General features: G+C 41.9%; 2 protein-coding genes across 2 annotated transcripts; both read left to right on the top strand.

Annotated features, from left to right (window-relative positions):
- The first annotated feature begins 260 nt into the window (after positions 1–260).
- LOC310927873 (cathepsin Z) lies at positions 261–3160 on the top strand. The gene is made up of 6 exons (XM_083890279.1): positions 261–405; positions 1276–1439; positions 1586–1765; positions 1857–2007; positions 2699–2864; positions 3033–3160. Exons 1-6 carry the CDS (start codon positions 272–274, stop codon positions 3147–3149), a joined length of 912 nt encoding a protein of 303 aa, XP_083746405.1. The 5' UTR covers positions 261–271; the 3' UTR covers positions 3150–3160.
- A 5413-nt stretch (positions 3161–8573) lies between these two features.
- mppe1 (metallophosphoesterase 1) lies at positions 8574–20551 on the top strand (the record flags this gene model as incomplete). Its single annotated transcript, XM_083890056.1, has 9 exons — positions 8574–8830; positions 8970–9078; positions 11867–11970; positions 15058–15138; positions 15808–15916; positions 16592–16672; positions 17207–17329; positions 17523–17663; positions 20160–20551. The coding sequence occupies 9 exons, from the start codon at positions 8574–8576 to the stop codon at positions 20343–20345; spliced, it is 1191 nt and encodes a 396-aa protein (XP_083746182.1). The 3' UTR covers positions 20346–20551.
- Positions 20552–20805: the final 254 nt, after the last annotated feature.

Genomic DNA, 20805 nt, shown 5'->3' with positions numbered 1-20805 from the left:
AATGAGTGATAACTAGCAAAGCGTCTATTGAGCTGTCATAGCTACAAAGCTATTAGCTAACAACATCAAAGAAACCTGCGACAGTTAACTTATTAATTACACTGTAACATGTAATTCTGCATTAATCAGTTAAACTAAATCTAAACATATAGATTTTATTCATTTATATGTGTATATTATTGCTCTGGTAGACTCAGTGGAGGGAGGGTGTAGTGGTCGCTCTGGTCGACAGGGGGCGACTTCGAGAGAGAGAGGACAGTCAGGACCCAACATGGCGTCCTCAGCGGCTCCACTTCTCCTGTGTTGTTGTTATTTAGTATCATTGTCGTTTTCCTTACAAACTTCTCGACTTTTATCAGAGCCTTGTTATAAACCTATCATAGACGAGAGGCCGGACGGTGTCACGTAAGTAACAACATAATATACATTTACATGTCGGCTTATTGTTTACGTTTGTCTCTGAGTGAGTGAGTCACTGTTCCCTGACTTAAAGGAGCAGTAATGCACTACAGAAGATGCTGATTAACTACAGTTATGCTATCAAAGTAGCTTTAAACTCAGTAACTCAGTCTGGTTATCTGTAGAAATTCTTATGAAAAATGATAAGCACGTTCCACTGTTTTGTTAAAAAAGATTCCAAACAAACCATTCTGCCTTAGAGTATAATGTTAGAATTAGCCTAACTAGTTCTTCAAATGTGACTGCATCATTAGGACCAGGTCTTAGTTCCCAATTGTTCATTGAACAAGAAGATACACAATTATAAGACCCAGACCTGCAGATTACAGGTTATACAAACTACTATTACTTTATAATAATCATTTAATAATGAATAATAATAACCAGGTGAATAAATTAGAAACATCAAAACTGTGTGTAATTGTAGATTAGTTACATATAAATGGCGGTAATACCAAACAGCACAAGTCATTGCTGCTATTTTCAAATGAGGGTGGGTATAATTTCAGAGGGAAATGACATTTCAATATTAGAAAATTAGGAAAAGTTTTTGTATAACTAGAACAGTAAGCAGTGTCCAAACATGAACCGATTTAAACTGAGGTATAAAGACATGGTTTTCCTCTTAATGTTCGAAATATAAACGCATTAGAAATGCCTAATTCGACACACGTATTGTAAACGACGTACATGTGACCATAGAGACGTGCACTCACAAATGACTCTGCTGCGTCTTAGTTTTAAATCCCTGACACAGTGGATAATATTGAACTGAAGATCGACTTGTTCAGTGAATAAAGCCTTGACTTATTTCAGGACTGGGCCTCGGCCGCACGAGTATGTCGAGGTGTCGGACCTTCCTCCATCGTGGGACTGGAGGAACATCCAGGGCAAGAACTATGTGAGCGTCACAAGGAACCAGCACATTCCCCAGTACTGTGGTTCCTGCTGGGCCATGGGTGCCACCAGTGCATTAGCTGGTAACCATGACAACTCAGGGAGGGAGGAAAGAATATATATACAGAACATCTATTGCATGTTATTTTGTAAATAACTGATATTAGACCTGTTACAGAAACTGCATCTGTTTCAGCCTCGTCATCTTTGTGTGTTCTCTTGTCTTAAGACCGCATCAACATCAAACGTGGAGGAGCGTGGCCGTCCGCCTACCTCTCCGTACAGAACGTGATCGACTGTGGGAGGGCGGGCTCTTGTCACGGTGGAGATCACATGGGAGTCTACGCATACGCGCACGAGAGCGGCATCCCCGACGAAACCTGCAACAACTATCAAGCCAAAAACCAAAGTAAAACATTCACTTTTTCCCGTCATCGAAAGATATCATGTTTGAACATTGCAGCACGGCATTCTAAAGAATATGTTTGGCTGATCCTCAGAGTGTGAGCTGTTTAACCAGTGTGGCACCTGCTCCTTCTTTGATTCATGCTCCTTGGTGAAGAATTACACTCTGTGGAAAGTGGGAGACTATGGAAAAGTGTCCGGGAGAGACAAGATGAAAGCTGAAATCTACACCAACGGGCCTGTCAGGTACAATAATTTCATCATTTCATCAACATGTGTTAAACGTGAGTGAGACTCACAGAGCTATTCTTAAATGAAGAAAAATAAATATAATTTTAAGACTTTTGTAGTATGAAGTGTGAATGCATCCAATGCATGATTTAATACACACTGTATATAATTTAATGGAATTGAAAACTATGATTTAAATGTAGTATCACCCTGTGTTTTCTTTACCCTTGTGTTTGCAATGGGGATTCATTTGGTTGCAATATGAAACTTCACCACTAGATGTCAGTATATCCTGCACACTGTCGTAGTGGCGATGATGAATAAAAACAACTGAAGGTTTGGCTGTAAAAGCTTTATTTTAGTCTTAAAATGAATTCCATACAGTATTAACTTTTTTACAAATTTGAAAATGTAGAAAAAGGTCAGACTAGTCAAATTATGTGGTATTAAAATATCATTCCTTAAAAAATGCATGAGTTAAGGAATGAAAAAATATTAAGACGATTATGAAATGTGTAAATCTGCCTAAGACACATTAAAGTTGCAGCACAGATCTTGGTTTCCACATCCAGAAGTTAACATAATTATATTCAAGAAGTGTTCTCGTGAAATTTTAAAGAAATGAGATGAAACGGAATAAAAACACCATGTTTCAGATGTGACTCAGCAGCTTGAAGGACTTCAGAAGCTCCCTTCTGTCTTTCAGTTGTGCGCTGATGGCCACCGGCGGCCTGGAAGGATACGCTGGAGGGATTTTCTCAGAGTTTCACCCTCTGTCTTTACCAAATCACATCGTGTCTGTGGCTGGTTGGGGCGTGACAGACGACGGCACAGAGCACTGGATTGTCAGGAACTCGTGGGGAGAGTTTTGGGTTGGTTTTTCCCTCTTTTTGCACCACACCCTGCTGCCAGTACAGCAGGCCCTTGGCTAAAATGTGCACACTTAACTGCACTACATGGCAGTGAAGGCATTTTAAGAAGTAGTTGATGTTGTGCTTCTTGCCTGCAGACCAAATACTATGGGTTTTGTTTGTCTTCAGGGTGAACATGGCTGGGCCAGAATTGTCACCAGTGCCTACAAGGGAGGAAAAGGCAACTGGTTCAACCTGGGTATCGAGAAAAACTGTGCATATGGAGACCCCGTTGTTACGCAATAAACTGATGAACTCTAGTTTTGTTTGCTTTATTGAAATAATTGTTCCTAATGGTTCAGTTCATTAGCCAAGTCACACTTTGGCACAACCTGCTGCTATTATACGCTGTGTGTTATCTAACAATTGAGACACAGCCTGTTTTCAGATGAAGGACACAGCATACAAATAATATTCACCAAGACCAAACAGAAGCAGAATAATGACATCAGCAACAGCAAAACAGGTAGTTTTAAATCTATTGTGGTGATTTCAGCTGTTTTTAGACAGAAAATGTCCCAAAAAAACACATTCTATGGACATAATCTGGGGTTTGCTATTCACAAAAGGAAAACACAGCTGGAGATTGTTATAAGCAGACACATTTACAGGAGCTGGAGCGTCTCTCTGGAGGATGCAGACGAGGAGTTGGTACCTGGCCTGACTGCACGATGCTCGAGTTAACTCCTGCTGCATTCTCACAAGCTCACTCGGACGTAATCCGGGGGATTAGGCCATGATAGCTGGCAGGAGAATCTCCCGGGAATTCTGCAGACATTTGTATTCACACACACACGGCTACTCCGGACGGTCTCCAGACTTTAGCACACGTCTATGCATCGACACTCCCTTTGGTTGCATTCAGTGACTGGGGAGTATTTCTAGTTGGCCTGGATGAGATGGTAGCGAGGTAAATGAGGTCACACCTGTACAACTCACAGGAATACAAATGAGGGCAAACACCTGGTGGAGATGCACCAGAGTGGAATATGAGGCTGAGTAAGTATGGACTGATGCAGACCCTTGTTTTAGTGAAATCCTCCATAGCCAGGCCCCTCTCTCTTACCTCACAGGACCCAGGACCCAACACAAAACCTGGGTAGACAGAGCCATTACATCCCCTCCCTCTGGAACTCACTCTTTACCTCAAATCTCTTCATGGCTGCTTTTAATGTTGTTAGGTTTTCAACTTTGTCTTTTCTTTTTCATTCTTGTGCTTTTAATATCATTTTTATTATTATTATTTAAATGCAAAATATTATGCAAAACCTTTTTAATCATTTAAATCTGTATATTTGGGATTCTGGAGGACCTATCAGTCGGCAAAGTGTGAAAAAAAATGACTCGCTCATGTATTTGTGGTCCTCCTCAGTCTAAGTACAGGAGATAAAAGACGCGATGTTGACTTCCGCACTCATTGGGACGTCACAATGCACTAAATTCCTGGAATTGTTGTCTCGTGGAGCTCCACTTTGTCCATAAAACACAGGAGAGTGCAAGCGAGGGCAACGGTATCCGAAAACCATGTCTTTTGGGACACTGTCGCCAAGTCCATGAAGTCTGTGTAAAGTTCTATTCTTGGCTCCACAGTGCAGCACAGAGTTGCTGCACTGTGCAGAGTTATAGCTATACATTACATGTTAAAACATCATAAAAAACTACACTTGATAGTGCAAAACACAGCTTTCAAGTCAAATGAACCTGACATGCGTAAAACAATTAATGGTCAATTAATTTCAGCTTCATACTCAAGTTAACTCACGTCACTAAAGTCATTTTCATTAGGGGGAAACTTTGTTTGAGCAGCACATGAGCACAAGTCACTCATTTAAATGCACCTGCGGTGCGTTGGTTCGCTTCCCACGTCACATTATATAACTCGTGCTTCGGCGTCTGAGGGAAAACCACTCAGACTAATGCAACACCATGGTTTTCCACAATGCTTCCTTTATCCACTAACAGGATGCTTTTATTCTCTTAATATGTAAATAGTGAAATGGAAATGGGCCTGTGCTGCTTTCACTTGTCACGGTAATAGGGGGGGGGGGGATTAAATGAGATTAGATTATACTTTATTGATGCAGTTTAAGGACAGAGGATTACATAGAACACTATTGTTGTGCAGAATATAAAATAAGACGTGCAAAGAGTAACACTACATATGGTTTATGAGTCAAAATCAGCAGGAGGGAGGCTCATAGAAACTCCAGTGTGAGCCAATGGGATCACGTCCAATCATTTTGTTGCTCTCAATATTTTTTTTTAGATGCATAAAGATCAAACACAGAGGGCAGGAAATATACACAAAACACTGAGCCTTCTTATGACCAACAATACTTAATGTAAGGTTACAAAGACTGACTAAAATTGTGTTTTTAAATGTGTTTTAAACAGGTCTGATCAGTCTGGTTAATTGTCATGATTGTCACTTGACTGATAATAATAATAATAATAATAATAATGGAAACTGCAGTGAAAATATTTAACCCCAGGGATTTTCCCCTGATGTGAGGTTATAATCCAGTCACGACCCTGCGTGTGAATGGATGCGGGATTTGTGACATAAAATATTGTAAATTCTGTCTCTGTGAAGCTCCAGATTCACAGCTTTGTTTTCTTTTAATCACAAGTTTGTGTTTTGTTTTGATGTGAAACCCCCTATAAAAATGTGCAAGTCAAATTCTTGTGAGTGGAGTGAAGCCACACATCTGGAGCAAAGAGCAGCGTCTCAAGCCCCTTTTCAGTCTCCAGAGACAGAAATGCTCATTCATGATCACATGGAGCTGACGTATGGGAGCGCGGATGCCTTTCCATTTAATCACCATGTGTCAGTTTCTCTCTCTCTCTCTTTCTCTCTATCTGCTGCTGTTTCTGCTGTTTTCTGCAAAAAATTTTCACTTCTCCAAATTCCTCATTTTCAGAGTCAGAAATCATACGCCGAGCGTTTCCTGCTGCGGCTGAAACAACAAAACAAAACAAAACAAAACATGTGTCTTTCTTTTTCTTTTTTTTTCTCCCTGGGTCAGAACGAGGACACAAGCAAAGGGCGTGAAACTGTCTTCTCTTCTGGAGCATGCATGCACGTCAAGGCTGTTGCAAACCGACTAGTTTAGCAGGTTAACCCTAACCCAGAAGACAAAAATGAAGGCAGTGATGTGCGTGGTTGGATGTTTCCTGTGTAAAACTCCTCGCTGTTCCTCTGTTGGCAGGCGGCTGCACACATAAGGTCACTGCATTTCAGGATAGAATAGAACAGAATAAGGAAAAAAATGCTCTTTTAAGCACTTTTATCTTCCTAAACCCTTTGTTTGTGTGGACTGATGCCAGATCTTCTGATCACTGATCAGATTTATCAAACAGATGATATTTATCAGATTTACTAATTGCATGGCTTTTAAAAAATAACTTTTAGTTGGAAGTGTTTCTCTGTCTTGTCTCCTCTTTGACAAAGAGAATAAAAGTGTAGTCAAGCTAACAGGTGTGAGCAAGAAAGCAACAGGAAGTTGTATGCTTCTTGCTTTAAAGCTGCATTCCCTCTGTCCTCTGTTTTCATGTGTGTAACTTCTGCTCCACTACAATGTATATGGATTCAGGATTTTAAACCAAATAAACAAAGAAAAATAAGTTGTGAACGTTGCATGATATGGAAGTGAATTCACTTGACATGTGTTGCAGAGATTTGATTATTTGATGGAGTTTTCCTGGAGTCACAGATGAGTTAAGTTGAGAAGCTTTATTGGAAGCAGCTCAGATCTGAGGAGAACTGAGACAATCCGAACATAAACAAGTAGGTTAAAAGTCGGGCATCCTCTGTCAGAGTCCCAGAGTTAGGAGATTTAAAGGTGCTTTCTCTGCTGATGCATGGAGCTGACCTTGAGGAGGACTGTGCAGTCGTGTCCAGTCAGGCTCAGTGAAAACATGAAGAGACGAAATTCTGCAGAAAACAGACTGGTGCCAGTGCTGTGATTAGATAGTTGTGGCAGGCACCGAGTTGTTTAGGCTTGTGCTCAGGACTGGGAGCTGATAACTTTGGAGAAGGCCGAATAATTATATATAAGCTGAGTTTCCTTGGCAAAAGACTGCGTTCTAGAGTGCTTTCTCTCTAATTCAAACAATTGATTTAGTTTAATTTCAGCTGTGGAAAATAAAAGCTCTGTGAAGCTTTGGTCCGTTTTGGCTCAGATATTTTAAACATTGTTTACACTTGTATATCATTTTCCCACGTTCTCGTCCTTTACACCAAATATCAGGGAAGTAGAAATAGGGAATTTCATTAAGGCATCATTTTTTGTTTGGAAGGGTAGGAAACAAAGTTGCAAGGGTGCATCTTATCAGGCACTGCAGAAGTAGAAAGGAACTCTAGTAACGGATACTTGGGTAAAAGTACTCTTAAAGTATATGACATTTACTGTACTTTGTTGTCTTTCAATGGGAATGTTGTTTGGTCAATTCCTGGCTCTGCTAGTCTACACGTGTCCTTGAGCAAGACACTTAACCCCATGTTGAAGTGTGGATCAGCTCATCAAGACTAGAAAAGCTCTACATCACGTGTCAAACTCAAGGCCCGGGGGCCAGATGTGGCCCGCCACGTCATTTTATGTGGCCCACGAGTGATTAATTGGTCTTAAAAATATGTGTTAAAATAGGTATATGTTGCTTTAAGGCGTGCGTTGACCATAAACTACATTTCCCACAATGCATGGCGATTGCGTTACCCGCAAAGTGACGGTACCGCCACTAGATCGCAGTATAACATTGTATATGCATCATGCGACGAGTGAAAAAAGTAATAAATGCAGAAAGTAAGAGAGTAGTTACCTTTATTTTACATTATATTTGGTTACATTTAGTTACATTTATTCAGTGAAAATGAGTTTGACACCCCTGATCTACATGAATACAGACCATAATACCAACTCTTCTTCTTCTGATTTTATTTGGTAGTAATGAGCAACAAAGACAGTTAGAGGAAACGTAGTGGAGTAAAAGTAAAAGTTACTTGTGCAGATACGTGAATGTTGTACTTAAGTACAGTAACAGAGTACTTTGTTACATACACATTTACCCCTTTAAGGTACGCACCAAGAAAAAAGCAAAGGAAAACATTTTTCTTTGCATTTTTTATTCACTTATGATAACAATAACAACAATCTTTTTTTTTAAATTACACTCTACAGTATTTCAGATACAGGCCTCTACCAATCGGTAGAGACGTCTGTTCACAATTAACCTGGTTTGCATAATTCATAAAGTACAACATTCAGTACAAGTCACATTAAGAGGACATATATTGGTATTTTATTTTGAAACCCAGCAGAGGAAGTGTTATTTGTAGCTTGACCATAGTGAGCACAGAGATGCTGTACATGTAAACCAGTGGCTGGTTGCTGCTGCTGCTGCTGCTGCTGTTGCTTCCGTGGCTCGGCTCCCTCTTTACCATCAGAGGACATTGTTGCATTTTGTTTCTCTTTCGTTTATTTCCGTCACATTTCGACTCATTTGGACTTTGCAAGGTTTTCCTTCTGTTCTCCTCGCGCTGAACTTGCCATGAGCATCACACGGCTGGAGACCTGAAGCGTCGGGTCTGGAGGAGGAGAAGATGCCTCATGGACCGCTCCATCGGCACCAGTGCGCCACTTCAGGGCATCGACGACCCAGAATAACAAAGAAATGCCGAGGTTTAGCGTCAGATGGATGGTGGCGCTGCTGCTGATTGTCGTGGTCGGCGGCGCGTTCTTTTTCTGCGAGTATCTCATCTACTTCCCGGCCATCCTGCAGTGCGCCTGGCCGAAGACCAGCCATGGCCGGGCAGGCACCGAGGGCACGGACGGCCGCCCCGCGCAGGACACAGCCGTCCGTGCGATGGTTCTGTCGGACACGCACCTGCTGGGAGCCGTGGGGGGGCACTGGTTCGACAAGCTGAGGAGGTAAAAAAAAAAAAAATACAACAAAAAAGAGAGATCATTTTGCTTTTTCATTTTTTTTTTCATCCATCCCATCATCCCTGGATTGATTTTGTAAACATAAACAAGAAACGACGCTGAACTGTGTTGTCCGCACGCGCAGGGAATGGCAGATGGAGCGAGCTTTCCAGACCGCGCTGTGGCTGCTCAGGCCCGAGATCGTCTTCATTCTCGGGGACATCTTCGACGAAGGCAAGTGGAGCTCGCAGAAGGTAACGTAGACTTCCACATTTAGCCCCCACCACCAACCACCACCACCACCTATACTCTGCAAAGCCACAGTGTTTGTTCATGCTGATGCAGATGCATCATCATCATCATCATCATCATCATCATCTACAACGACAACATTATTACCATGTAGTAACAAACAGGCCCAGAAGCTGCAGGATCTGTGGGAAAACAACAGCAGCAGCATCTGTGTTTCATCCACCATCACTTCATCAACTCAGACAGAAAGCTTTTATAAAGCAGTAAACAAGTGTTGACACGGTGTAAAAAAAAAACTCCAGCAGCAGCACACTGTGTTCCTCTTCCCTTTTATTTTGTTTTCGCTTCCTCGTTCATTTTTACACTTGGACAAAGGTTTGCAGCTCATCTGTATTCCATGGACTTTGGCAGGAACACAGGGCTCACATTTCCAGAGACGGAAAGAAATCAAATGTTCTCGTTTGGTTTTTATTATGTCTTTTTGTCATAAAAACAGCAGGCGAAAAAAGCTCAAACATACTAGAAACCAGTCAATAATAATACAACATTCCCACAACACAACAATAACATATTATTGTTATATATAAGTCATATCGGAGAGGCTGGAACGAGCAAATATCTGAACTGATGATTCGAATGATATTCAAATGATCGACTAATATGGTTTGAGTGATAATAACAAGCGGCGCCAGCGAGTCGTTTAGTCACATCAGAGTGAACAACATCATGTAAAGCCACAGCTCTGGTGTAATTAAAGGTCTCCTGTGTGCGGCTGCAGAGCCTGCAGGTGCACAATTGAATCTGGAGTCTGAAACAGAAGCAGCTGAGCTCAGGAGGAGGCCGTTGTTTTTCATGTTAAAGTGATTTCATTTCATTTAAAAATATGGTTGTGGTGAGGTAGTTGAACATTCAGCGCACAGGTACAGACCTCAACGTGAAACAGGACTCTTCTAAGACCATGTAAGGATTCAGTATCCTGTCGACTTGTTCAGTCTGTGTCCACCAAAACGTGGATGTTCTCGATGATTTCTTTCTTCTATGGAGCGAAGAAACCAGAAAATATTCACATTTGAGAAGATAAAAACAATCAGAAAACACACTCAAATGGATTAATAATAGTTGTGGTAATAGCTGACCATTCATTTAACCCTCAGTGCTCACATGGCATGGTATGTGCTGCAGGTGCACCCATGGTAAATTGCCATGGGAATAATACACAACTCCTTATATGGACATCCTGGGGGGCGTGTGTGTATAAGGTCACATCTTCAGGTTTTAAATAGTATATTTTATTATTTTATATTGCATATTTATTGTTTCACAATTTCACAAATTCCATCCGGATTTTAAACATTTTGAGCACTTTTATCATCAGATTGTGGATAGATTGTGCTGAGAAAAAAAAGGATATCAGACACACTATATAGCACAGTCTTATGTTTTAACATAGTCATGGAAAAAAAAAAGCAGCCAAAATGCCAAAAGGCGATATGGCTCCACCCGTGTTTGCCCACTTCGTACACTTTCCACGCTAATTGGGCACAAAGTGGGCAGATTAAGCAGGTCCCATATGCTTTCAGTAACACGGGCCTCACATGGGAAGCCCGTGTGGGCAAACATACGAGGGGTCACCATGGAAACCAGGCACAAACCCGCTTACGACCCATATTGTCGGCCCGTTGATAATCCCTACAGAGGCCCATATGGACGTGATGACGGGGGGTTTGTTCTCACTCACACATGGACACAGGGAAAGACACATTTCAGCCACTTATCAAAAGGTTAGTTTAGCCTGCCGAAGACATTTGTGAGGATATTTAAAGGTGCATTATGTAATAAATCTAAAGCAACTGGCCATAAAATCCTCCGAAAATGTCACAGAGATTCAGGAATAATGTTCATATAACAAAGTGAACTCACCAACAACAACAGTACAGACAAAATATTTGCATTAAAAAAAATCTTTTGCAAACTGCAATTCATGTTTTGGCATGTGGCGCCACCTACCAATCATTGCAGTCAGTAGAGTCTCAGCGTGTTGCCTGTTACGTCAGAAAACAAAACCTAAAAGACCTCGGTATATTGAATTTGAATGTAGTAACCGTTTTTGGCCACATTCTTACGTATAGCACCTTTAAGTCGTAATGTAATGTCAAGCTCTCTCTAGTCAAAAGACCTGTTTATTTATGGGTTTTTGACCCGTTTAATCCGGGTAATCCGGGTTTTTTATTGACTTGAGTTCATTTCTTCTTTGTCGTCTTCATGTTTTTAGGGAACCTTACTTTTTTTACTTGGCACAGCACGCAGTCAAAGATGCAAAATAATAACAACAACATTATCACTGAGCTTCATTGTGTTTCTGGCATATATCTTTAAGTGACACAGGGGTTTAAAAATCCTTGGTATAGCCACACATTTCTGTGCGAAAGAGGCTTTAAAGAGCTTTTTCCGACGGTAAACCAAAGCATGAATGCTCCTGCACCAAAGTCAATACAGGAAATCTTTGTGCTTTTTATGCCAAACAAAGGCTTTCAAACACAGACGTTTGTGTACAGCACATTAGAAGTGAGTGATGGAGGCAGCAGTGGATCAGCCACTCTTCTGTGTGTTTGTCTGATGTCAGACATCTTCTTTTGTCAAGTGGCTCAAATGTGTCCATTTCTCACTGGGCAAAGTCAGTGTGTCACTTCACTCCCGGTGTAACCGCTGTTGATGTTAAAAAGGTTGTACATCGGTTGCTGCTTCAGCTGAGTCTTGTGTTGTCGTTGTGTTGTCGTTGTGTCTCCGCAGCATTGGGAGGACGACGTGCGCCGCTTCCACAGGATGTTCAGACACTCCGCTGACACAGAACTGGTTGTGCTGGTTGGAAACCACGACATTGGCTTCCATTATGAGTAAGAGCGAGCTTTTATTGTTTTCAATGTTTAACATAACAGCTCTGCAAATTCTGCCTGAACCAACAGCCGTGAGGTTGTTTTTGCAAGAGTCCTGACAGAAGAAGAAGAAGAAGAAGAAGAATTGAACTTCAGAATACCTCTGATATGATGAAGTGTTACTCAACGCCCTGGTGACAGGACTGTGTAGACAACAATCATTTGTTTGTGTCTTAATTTGATGTGAAGAGGTTTTGTTATCGGCCTCCATGGGAGCGGCCTCATACAAAAGCAATAAAAGGACTTTGTTCACGTTGAAAAACCTTTGAGAAATGATTTGATGATGATCCACTGAGAGGGAACTTTACTCATTTAACAGCCAGGGTGACACTGGAGGTCAGTGGACAAACTAGGGGTCAGGCCCTTTCAGGGGACGGCCCGGTATTGCTGCTTTTCCACTACATGGTCCCTGCACGACTCGCCTCGGCACATTTTTCTTTGCTTTTCCATTAACAACAGTACCTGGTATATGTTCTTATGCAGGCGATTCGTCCACAACAAACACACAATTTTCTGGTTTTCAGGTATATTAGGCACTGTATATGTGAGTGAATTTAAAGACCATAATACTGATAATGTTAGGATTGTGTTGTTGGTATTTGTCCTTTAATTGGATTTATTTATAGGATAAGACAAAAACAGCCACACACGAGCCTCCTTATTCCTGAAAAACTCACCATTTTGTCATGTTTTGATTGACAAACAAAAAGCTGATTTTTGACCTGTGAAACTCACTTTACAGGCAGTTTATTTGTCGTGTGTGTTCCCAGGTACAGTTTCTTATTCCAATGACACAACTATAATCAGTTGTTGAGTTTGAGCCAAATATTTTAACACACCTTTGCCTCTCACGTGTGCAACATGTTTGGCTGCTGCTGCTGCTGCTGCTGCTGCTGCTGCTGCTGCTGCTGCTGCTGCTGCTGCTGCATGGAAAGAAAGCAACATCACGTGCAACGGCTAAAATGATAATGTAGCGAATAATTCATAACTTTTGTAACATGGAAATTCAAGTCAAATTACCCAAATGTTCTACACCGAAAAAAGTGAAACGTCCCATATATGAAAGAGCAAATTTTTCCGAGCTAATCTGTTCTTTGAGGACAGTTTGGTGTCACAACTTTAAGTTTTAGGTCTCGGTTAAGGCATTAGGTATTTATTTGTGAGGGTTTGGGTTAGCGTTACCTTAAGGGCAAGGGAATGCATTATGCAGTCTCCCTTACTAATAATGCTGTACAAGAATGGGGGTGTGTGTGTGTGTGTGTGTGTGTGTGTGTGTGGTATTCCTTATGTTGTGGGGACCGAAATCTGTTTACACAGTCACACAATGGGGACTCGTCTTCCTTATTGGGACAAAAATCAGGCCCTTATAACGTAAATGACTACATTTTAAGATGAAGACATGTGGTATTGGAAATTAATGTAAGTCAATGCAATGCCCTCTGAAGTCGTGGAAACCAGTGTGTGTGTGTGTGTGTGTTCTTGTATTAGTCTTTGTGAGGACCAGAGATTGTATAAACCTTGCGGAGTGAGGACACTTTGTCTGGTCCTCACAATTTTAAAGGGTTTCTTCAGGGTCAAAACCTGGTCTTAAGGTTGTTGTTAGAATTAGAATTAGGTTTAGGTTAGATCTAGGTAAAGGTATTAGGTATTTGTGTATTGTGAGACTTCGCAAGGGAATGCATTATGCCTCACTAAGAATGCTGTACAAGAATGTATGTGTGTGTGTGTCTGGTATTCCTTATGTTTTGGGGACCTAAATCTGTTTACACAGTCACATTATGGGGACTTGTCTTCCTTGTGTGGACAAAAATGTAGTCCCCATAATCTAAATGACTGCATTTTCAGGTACAGACATGTTTTAAAAATTAGGTCAAAGTTAGGTTCAGGATTAGGATTAAGATTAGGCCAGTAGTAATTTATGGTTGAATCATGGAAACCAGTGGGGTTTTTTTTGTGAGGACCCAAGATCATGGAAACCATATGGAGTGAGAACATTGTGGCTGGTCCTCACAGCATTAAAGGGCTTTTTTCAGGGTTAAGACCTGGTTTTAGGGTTAGTGGTTGTAAGGGTAAGGCATTTGGTTGTAATGGTTATGGTAAGGACAGGGGTGTTAAACTAATTTTCACCAAGGGCCACATCAGCATAATGGCTACCCTCAAAGGGCCAGATGTAACTGTCATACAGAATAAATGTTACTAAATGTAACCAAATATAATGTAAAATGAAGATAACTACTCCGTAACATATTGCTAAATAAGTTTCTGTATTTATTACTTATTCAAGTTAGAAATATGATGCAGTATAGATGAAACCCAGTCACTCGTCGAATGACGCAAATACAGTGATACACTGCGATCTAGTGGCGGGATGCCGTCACTTTGCGGGTAACGCAATCGTCATGCATTGTGGGAAATGTAGTTAATGGTCAACGCACGCCTTAAAGCAGCATAGACCTATTTTAACACAGATTTCTTAAGAACAGCGGGCCACATAAAATGGCGTGGCGGGCCACATCCGGCCCCCGGGCCTTGAGTTTGACACGTGTGGGTTAGGGTAAGGGGCTCGGTAATACATTTATGTGCATGAGTGTTCACATTTACCCATTTCCGAGCAATTTCAGAGATTTCTTTATGTATTCAAATTTGTCAAAGTGGTTTGTAACACAGTGGTAAAATGGTGATGTTTGAGCCTGTGTGTTTTGACTGTTGTGTCTGTGTGTGTGTGTGTGAGATTGCAGTAGATTGCAGTGATGTTGCGTTAGTTTTGTCCGTCCACTGCGTGTGACGATTTCTTTCGTTTGGAGACAGTGAGCGTTAATTTCTCAGGGGGACGGGGGACGCCGCAGTGAAAGCAAATATGACACGAAGCAAAGAGGAAAAAAAACACAACACAGTTTAGTGGTTTCATGTCTGTGATTCAGAAACGTGGGATGATGACGATGATGTGGACATGCAGCGTCTCCTCAAACAGGAAGTGAGACTCTTGTGTAACACTGTGTGACAGACAGATATGAAAATGTGTGTGTGTGTGTGTGTGTCTCCCCGCAGGATGGACTGGTTCAAGCTGCAGCGCTTCGAGAAGGTCTTCAACGCTTCCTCCACCAGGATTGTCACCAAAAAGGGAGTGAAGTGAGTGATGACACGTAATAAACATGACTCGGCAGGACATACATGTGACTCAGCACAGGCTGAACGTCCCCGAGTCTGTCTGAGTATCTGTCTGTCTGAGTATCTGTCTGTCTGTCTGTCTGCAGCAGCAGGAAAAGAGTGCTTTTATTCAAGATGACAGTGATTTCTAGTGATGTTCTGCACAAATTACAAAGCACAGTGGCCCCCTTTGTTCACGCCGTGAACCTGGTTAAAGCTGAAGACATGCATTCATATTAGCTCCAAAAATATGAGGAAATAACTGGCAGAAATCATTTCATCTGGCTGTTTTTGTACAGTTTACCCCCGTACAATCTGTGTAAGTGGAAGAAAAACTGCTACCACCATAACAGTGTGTTAGTGTTTCCAGCATAAATCAACTTCTATTAATGTCTATTTTTCAGATTTGATGACTTCAGTATAGATTAAAAATCAATTTGAGGTGAAATACTGTGTAATAAATCCAGTATACTCATGTTATTTTAACGTGGACGATCAAACAGTCAAATTTAAACCAGTGAAACCACTTTTTACAGCAGGAGTCTCTGCTACTCATTCAGAGCGAGAGTGTTGCCGGTTCAGAACCCGGTGGACATTGCATGCTCTTCCTGGTGGTGTGATGGAGTCACTGTCGTTGTTCTCTCTCGTCAGCTTCCTGCTGGTGAACAGCGTGGCTCTGCACGGCGACGGCTGCCCCATCTGCCAGTCAGTGGAGAAGGAGCTGATCAAACTCTCCAAAGACCTCAACTGTTCCCTTCAGGTGAGAGGAAGTGTCTTTAAGTCGCACTGTCAGCACCTGGAGCGGTGCATTCAGGGTCTGTGTGTGTGTGGAGAGAGTTGTGTGAAGAACGACAGCAAATGAAACACAAACTCGTGCCTCAGCAACTTTTGAATCTAAGCCTCAGCTGTTCTCAGAGCAGCTGTTTGCAGTGTTTTTCCTTCTATTTCTGTTTCGTGCAAACACAGACTCAGTTAAATCATTAAAGAATTGGATTTTCATTTATTTAAAGGCTCAAAGTAAAGAAAACTGAAATCCTTTTATTTGTCAAACCAGATCTTTTAAAGAGATTTTTTATCTTTCCATTGCTGTGTTTTTACTCATTTTATTTGGTGACTTCATCTTTATTTTTATTTGATTGCTTCCCTTAACTTCATTTAAGCCACGGCCCCTGGGCCACATGCGGCCCTCCAGTCCATTTCATGTTATAATGTTAGTTATAATGTGAGTTATTCTTGATCTTTTTGCATCATAAATTAATTGTTATTGTGACTTTTATTTTGAAATTGTCCTACTAAATAGTTTGTTTGATAGTAGTTTGATATAAAGCACTTTAAATGTGCTAGATCAATACATTTGACCGTGCTAACTCCACAAACTGGAGTGCTACGAAATGTTTTGAGGAGACACCGTCTGTTGTGTTGTCTTTCTCTGCAGAGCTCGCAGTCTGGCGCCGGAGCATCGGACGGCTGTGACGGCTCGCAGCTCTTTCCTCCCTCGTCCCCCATCATGTTACAGGTAAATCACAAAAGTGAGAAGAAGTCACTTTACTCAACAGAACTGTTGAAATGGTGCATTTAAAAGTGACCACATTTCACCACACGGTGTAATTAGTTTGCATTTCACTTTAGGGAAACGGCACATGAACTGAAAACACTGCAGCGACGGAATGGTATCGGTCAGATACTGTTCAAAAATCACTGGATTTGATATTGGACAGATAAAAACATCCAAAAATCCTATGTATCACATGCGTCATTATGCACAGGCTGTCAATAAAAAGAGTCATGTTTGGGCTCTTTATTTCTTCCTTTTGGGGAGAACAATATTTGTGACACAATGTCTTTGAAATGTGTTGTTAACACAGCTTCATGAGTTCAAAAATGGTCTGAAATGACTTATATCGGACCAATATCGGTATCAGACACTTAAAAAAAAATCCCATCCCTAAATCCCTGAATCCGTCCCATTTATTCTGTGACATAAAAACTGCACACAGACTTCAAAATAAACTGTACTATCATGTTCCTCTCAATGACTCTGTCTCTCCAGCACTATCCTCTGTACAGAGTGAGCGACGCCGGCTGCACAGGACAGGACGCTGCACCGCCCGAAGAGCGCCACCTGCTGTTCAGAGAGAAGTATGACGTGTTGTCTAAGGAGGCCTCACAGAGGGTGAGTACGCTGCAGTCTCCACACACACACACACACACACACACACACACACACACACACACACACACACACACACACACACACACACACACACACACACACACACACACACACACACACACACACACACAGTGTCTACAGTCAGATGAAAGCGATGACACCAGTTTCTTCTTCTTCTTCTTCTTCTCCTCAGCTGCTGCATTTGTTCAAGCCCCGCCTCATCCTGAGCGGACACACCCACAGCGGATGCGAGGTTCTCCATGACAACAAGTACCCGGAGATCAGCGTGCCGTCGTTCAGCTGGAGGAACAGGAACAACCCCAGCTTCATCCTGGTGAGTCACAACACGGCGTGGAATGATTCACCCACATATGGATATGAAAAGACATCCAAAATACATTTATTTATTCATTCATTCTTTTCTTTTTTTGGCCCTCACACACCAGAGAGGACGTTGTTCTTTGTTTGCTGGTTCATTCATTTGGTCTTTCCCTCACGTTTATGAACGAGAACCAAAGGGTTTTCATCATTTAATGATTAAACACTGACACAAACATACTTATGTGACTCTGAGGAATTTTTTGTGTCCACTTTTTTTTATGTTACTGCTGCTGCTGCCCCCAAGTGGCCACTCTGTGACTGTGGCATTTCATGACAATTCCTATTCAATAGTCAATAGATGCCATATGTAAGAATGTGGCCAACAACGGTTACTACATTCAAATTCAAAATACCGAGGTCTTTAAGTTTTGTTTTCTGACATAACTGGCAACCCGTGGTTGCTCGGTAGCTGAGACTCTACTGACTGCAATGATTGGTAGACGGCCGTAGGTGGCGCCACATGCCAAAACATGATTTCAAAACATAAACATGATTTGCAGTCTACAAAATATTTTTTTTAATGCAAATATTTTGTCTGTACTGTTGTTGTTGGTGAGTTCAGTTTGTTATATGAATATTATTCCTGAGTCTCTGTGACATATTAGGAGGATTTTATGGCCAGTTGCTTTAGATTTATTACATAATGCACCTTTAAGACTAAGGGTTTAGGGTAAGTGTGAGAATAACTGTGTTTGGTTATTTTTAAGGTCAAGTGGCTAGGAAAAATCAGTGTCCTCACTACAATGTTACATAATGTGTGTGTGAGTTTGGCCGTCACCTCTGCTGATATTAACAGAAACATAATCAATTATTATTACTACAGTACAGTCTTTTTACATGTTTTAAACCACGAAACTGTGAACAACACATTTGTGCTGATTCATTTCAATTCACTTCAGTTTATTTGTGTAGCACCAAAATCACAGCGTACGTTATCTCGAGGCAGAGAAACACAACAATTCACACAATGAGCAAGCACTATAGGCCTCAGTGGAGAGGAGGGAAAACTAAATTTTTACTGAAGAAAACTCTGACAGAACTTGATTCAAAGATGTACGGCCATCTGCCTCGACAGGTTGGGGTGAAAGGACAAATGGGAGACAGAAGCGAGACACAATCAGTTTAGACAAGACAGTTCTGAATCAGTGATGACATGTTTATACACACTAAGAAATCAAAGTATGAGACTGTGCCTTTTGCTGCCGCTCCAGTTGTATCCTATCATGGTACAAGCACTGTACCTTTCTCAGTGTGTACCCTGATAGAGTGCAACTGGAGCGACAAAGCATTTGTACCTTTTTACGTACAGTCTTGTACTTTGATTTCTTAGTGTGTAGAACTACAATTACAAGTCATTACAGGCAGCAGCAACGACTGTTGATAAGAGAATGATACTGATATCAACTTTAATTATCGCATAATAATAATAATGGCAATGATACGATACGAATCGTAGTCCTAATAAACTGGATCTGGATCCTGCAGCCTGCAAGATGAGGACAGAAAGAGACAGAGGACAGGACGGAAAGACACAAACGAGTGAGAGAAAGAACAAGGTTAATGACAGATAATGAAGTCTTATTCATACCCTCACGCATTTAGCACCTCAACATCCATCCATCCATTATCTACCGCTTTATCCTGTCATGGGGGGTGCTGTGCCTATCTCAACTTTGGGGCGATAGGCGGGGTACACCCTGGACAGTTCGCCAGTCCACCGCTGGGCCACTTACCCACACACACACGGGGAGAACATGCAAACTCCTTGCAGTAAGGCCCTTGTTCCGAAGTTGTTCCAAACGGGGCTCAAACCCAGGAACCCGGGTCTTCTTGCTGCAAAGGCAAGAGTGCTAAGCACTACACCAACCGCGGGCCCGCACCTCAACATGTCAAACAATTACAAAGATATAACTCTCCAGCTGTGTAAAAGAGATAAACAGGCCACAACACCACTCAGCTAAAATGCTGTGTTTGGTGAAGCATTCGATAAACAGGATTGTATCGGGTTTTGCACGTTTCTCTTTCCTATGTCCATCCATCCATCCATCATCTACCACTTTATCCTCCACAGGAGGGTGGCAGGGGGTGCTGTGCCTATCTCAGCTGACATAGGGCGATAGGTGTGGGGTACACCCTGGACAGTTTGCCAGTCCATTGCAGGGATACACATAGAGACAAACAACCATTTACTCACACTCTCACACCTACGGTTAATTTAGAGTGACCAATTTACCTAATCCCCTAATCTGCATGTTTTTGGACTGTGGGAGGAAGCCGGAGAAAACCAACACACACACACGGGGAGAAAATGCAAATTCCTTGCAGAAAGGCCCTTGTTCCAACCGGGGTCCTATTGTACTCATCCTTACTTCTTACACACTGTTATTAACACTGATGGTGACTTCTAACCCTCACTATTCTCCTGTTTATTTGCTCCTTTTCTCCGCAGGCGTCTGTGTCACCTGACAGTTACACTCTGTCCAAGTGTTTCCTGCCCGAGGAGAGCACGGTGATCGGCGTGTACTGCTCGGCCGGCGCCGGCCTGATGCTGCTGGTCCTGGCTCACTGTATGTGGATGAAAGGCCTGCTGCAGTGCTCCAGCCTCTGTCTGCTGGGCAAGCACAAGTCCCTGTGAACTACGTTACCCAGAGTGCACCTCTGTGGGCTGGCAGGACACAACTACGAAGTGGGCAGTTCACAGAAAACTCGATGTGAGGATTCGCAAATGTGACTTTCCTCCTCAGAGCGGGGCAAAGACGTCCGTTCGTACCATCTCCAATCGTGTTTTTTTGGCACTGTGAAGGACTTGAATATGGATTTTAAATGTCTTTAAAGGACTATTCTGCTGTTTTTATGTGGGCCAAATATGGGGGGACTTTCAGAATCACTTATTACAAATGGAACAAGTAGCTCTTATTTGAAGGTGGTACAGTCACATGTAAGTGAGCTGCTAATTTATGTCTCTGTCACTCTGATGATTAACTGTGATCTGCTGTAAACACTTTGTCGTTGTTGTCGTCATCTGATCGTCCATCAGGTCAACTCCTGTTTTTATGAAGCACATCTGAATATATGTATTTATTGCTGACATTTTG

The sequence above is a fragment of the Microchirus variegatus genome (genome assembly GCF_963457635.1).
Source record: "Microchirus variegatus genome assembly, chromosome: 5".
In the NCBI taxonomy this organism is placed as follows: Eukaryota; Metazoa; Chordata; class Actinopteri; order Pleuronectiformes; family Soleidae; genus Microchirus; species Microchirus variegatus.
The sequence above is the reverse complement of the archived record's forward strand: the minus strand, read 5'-3'. Positions and strand labels throughout refer to the sequence as shown.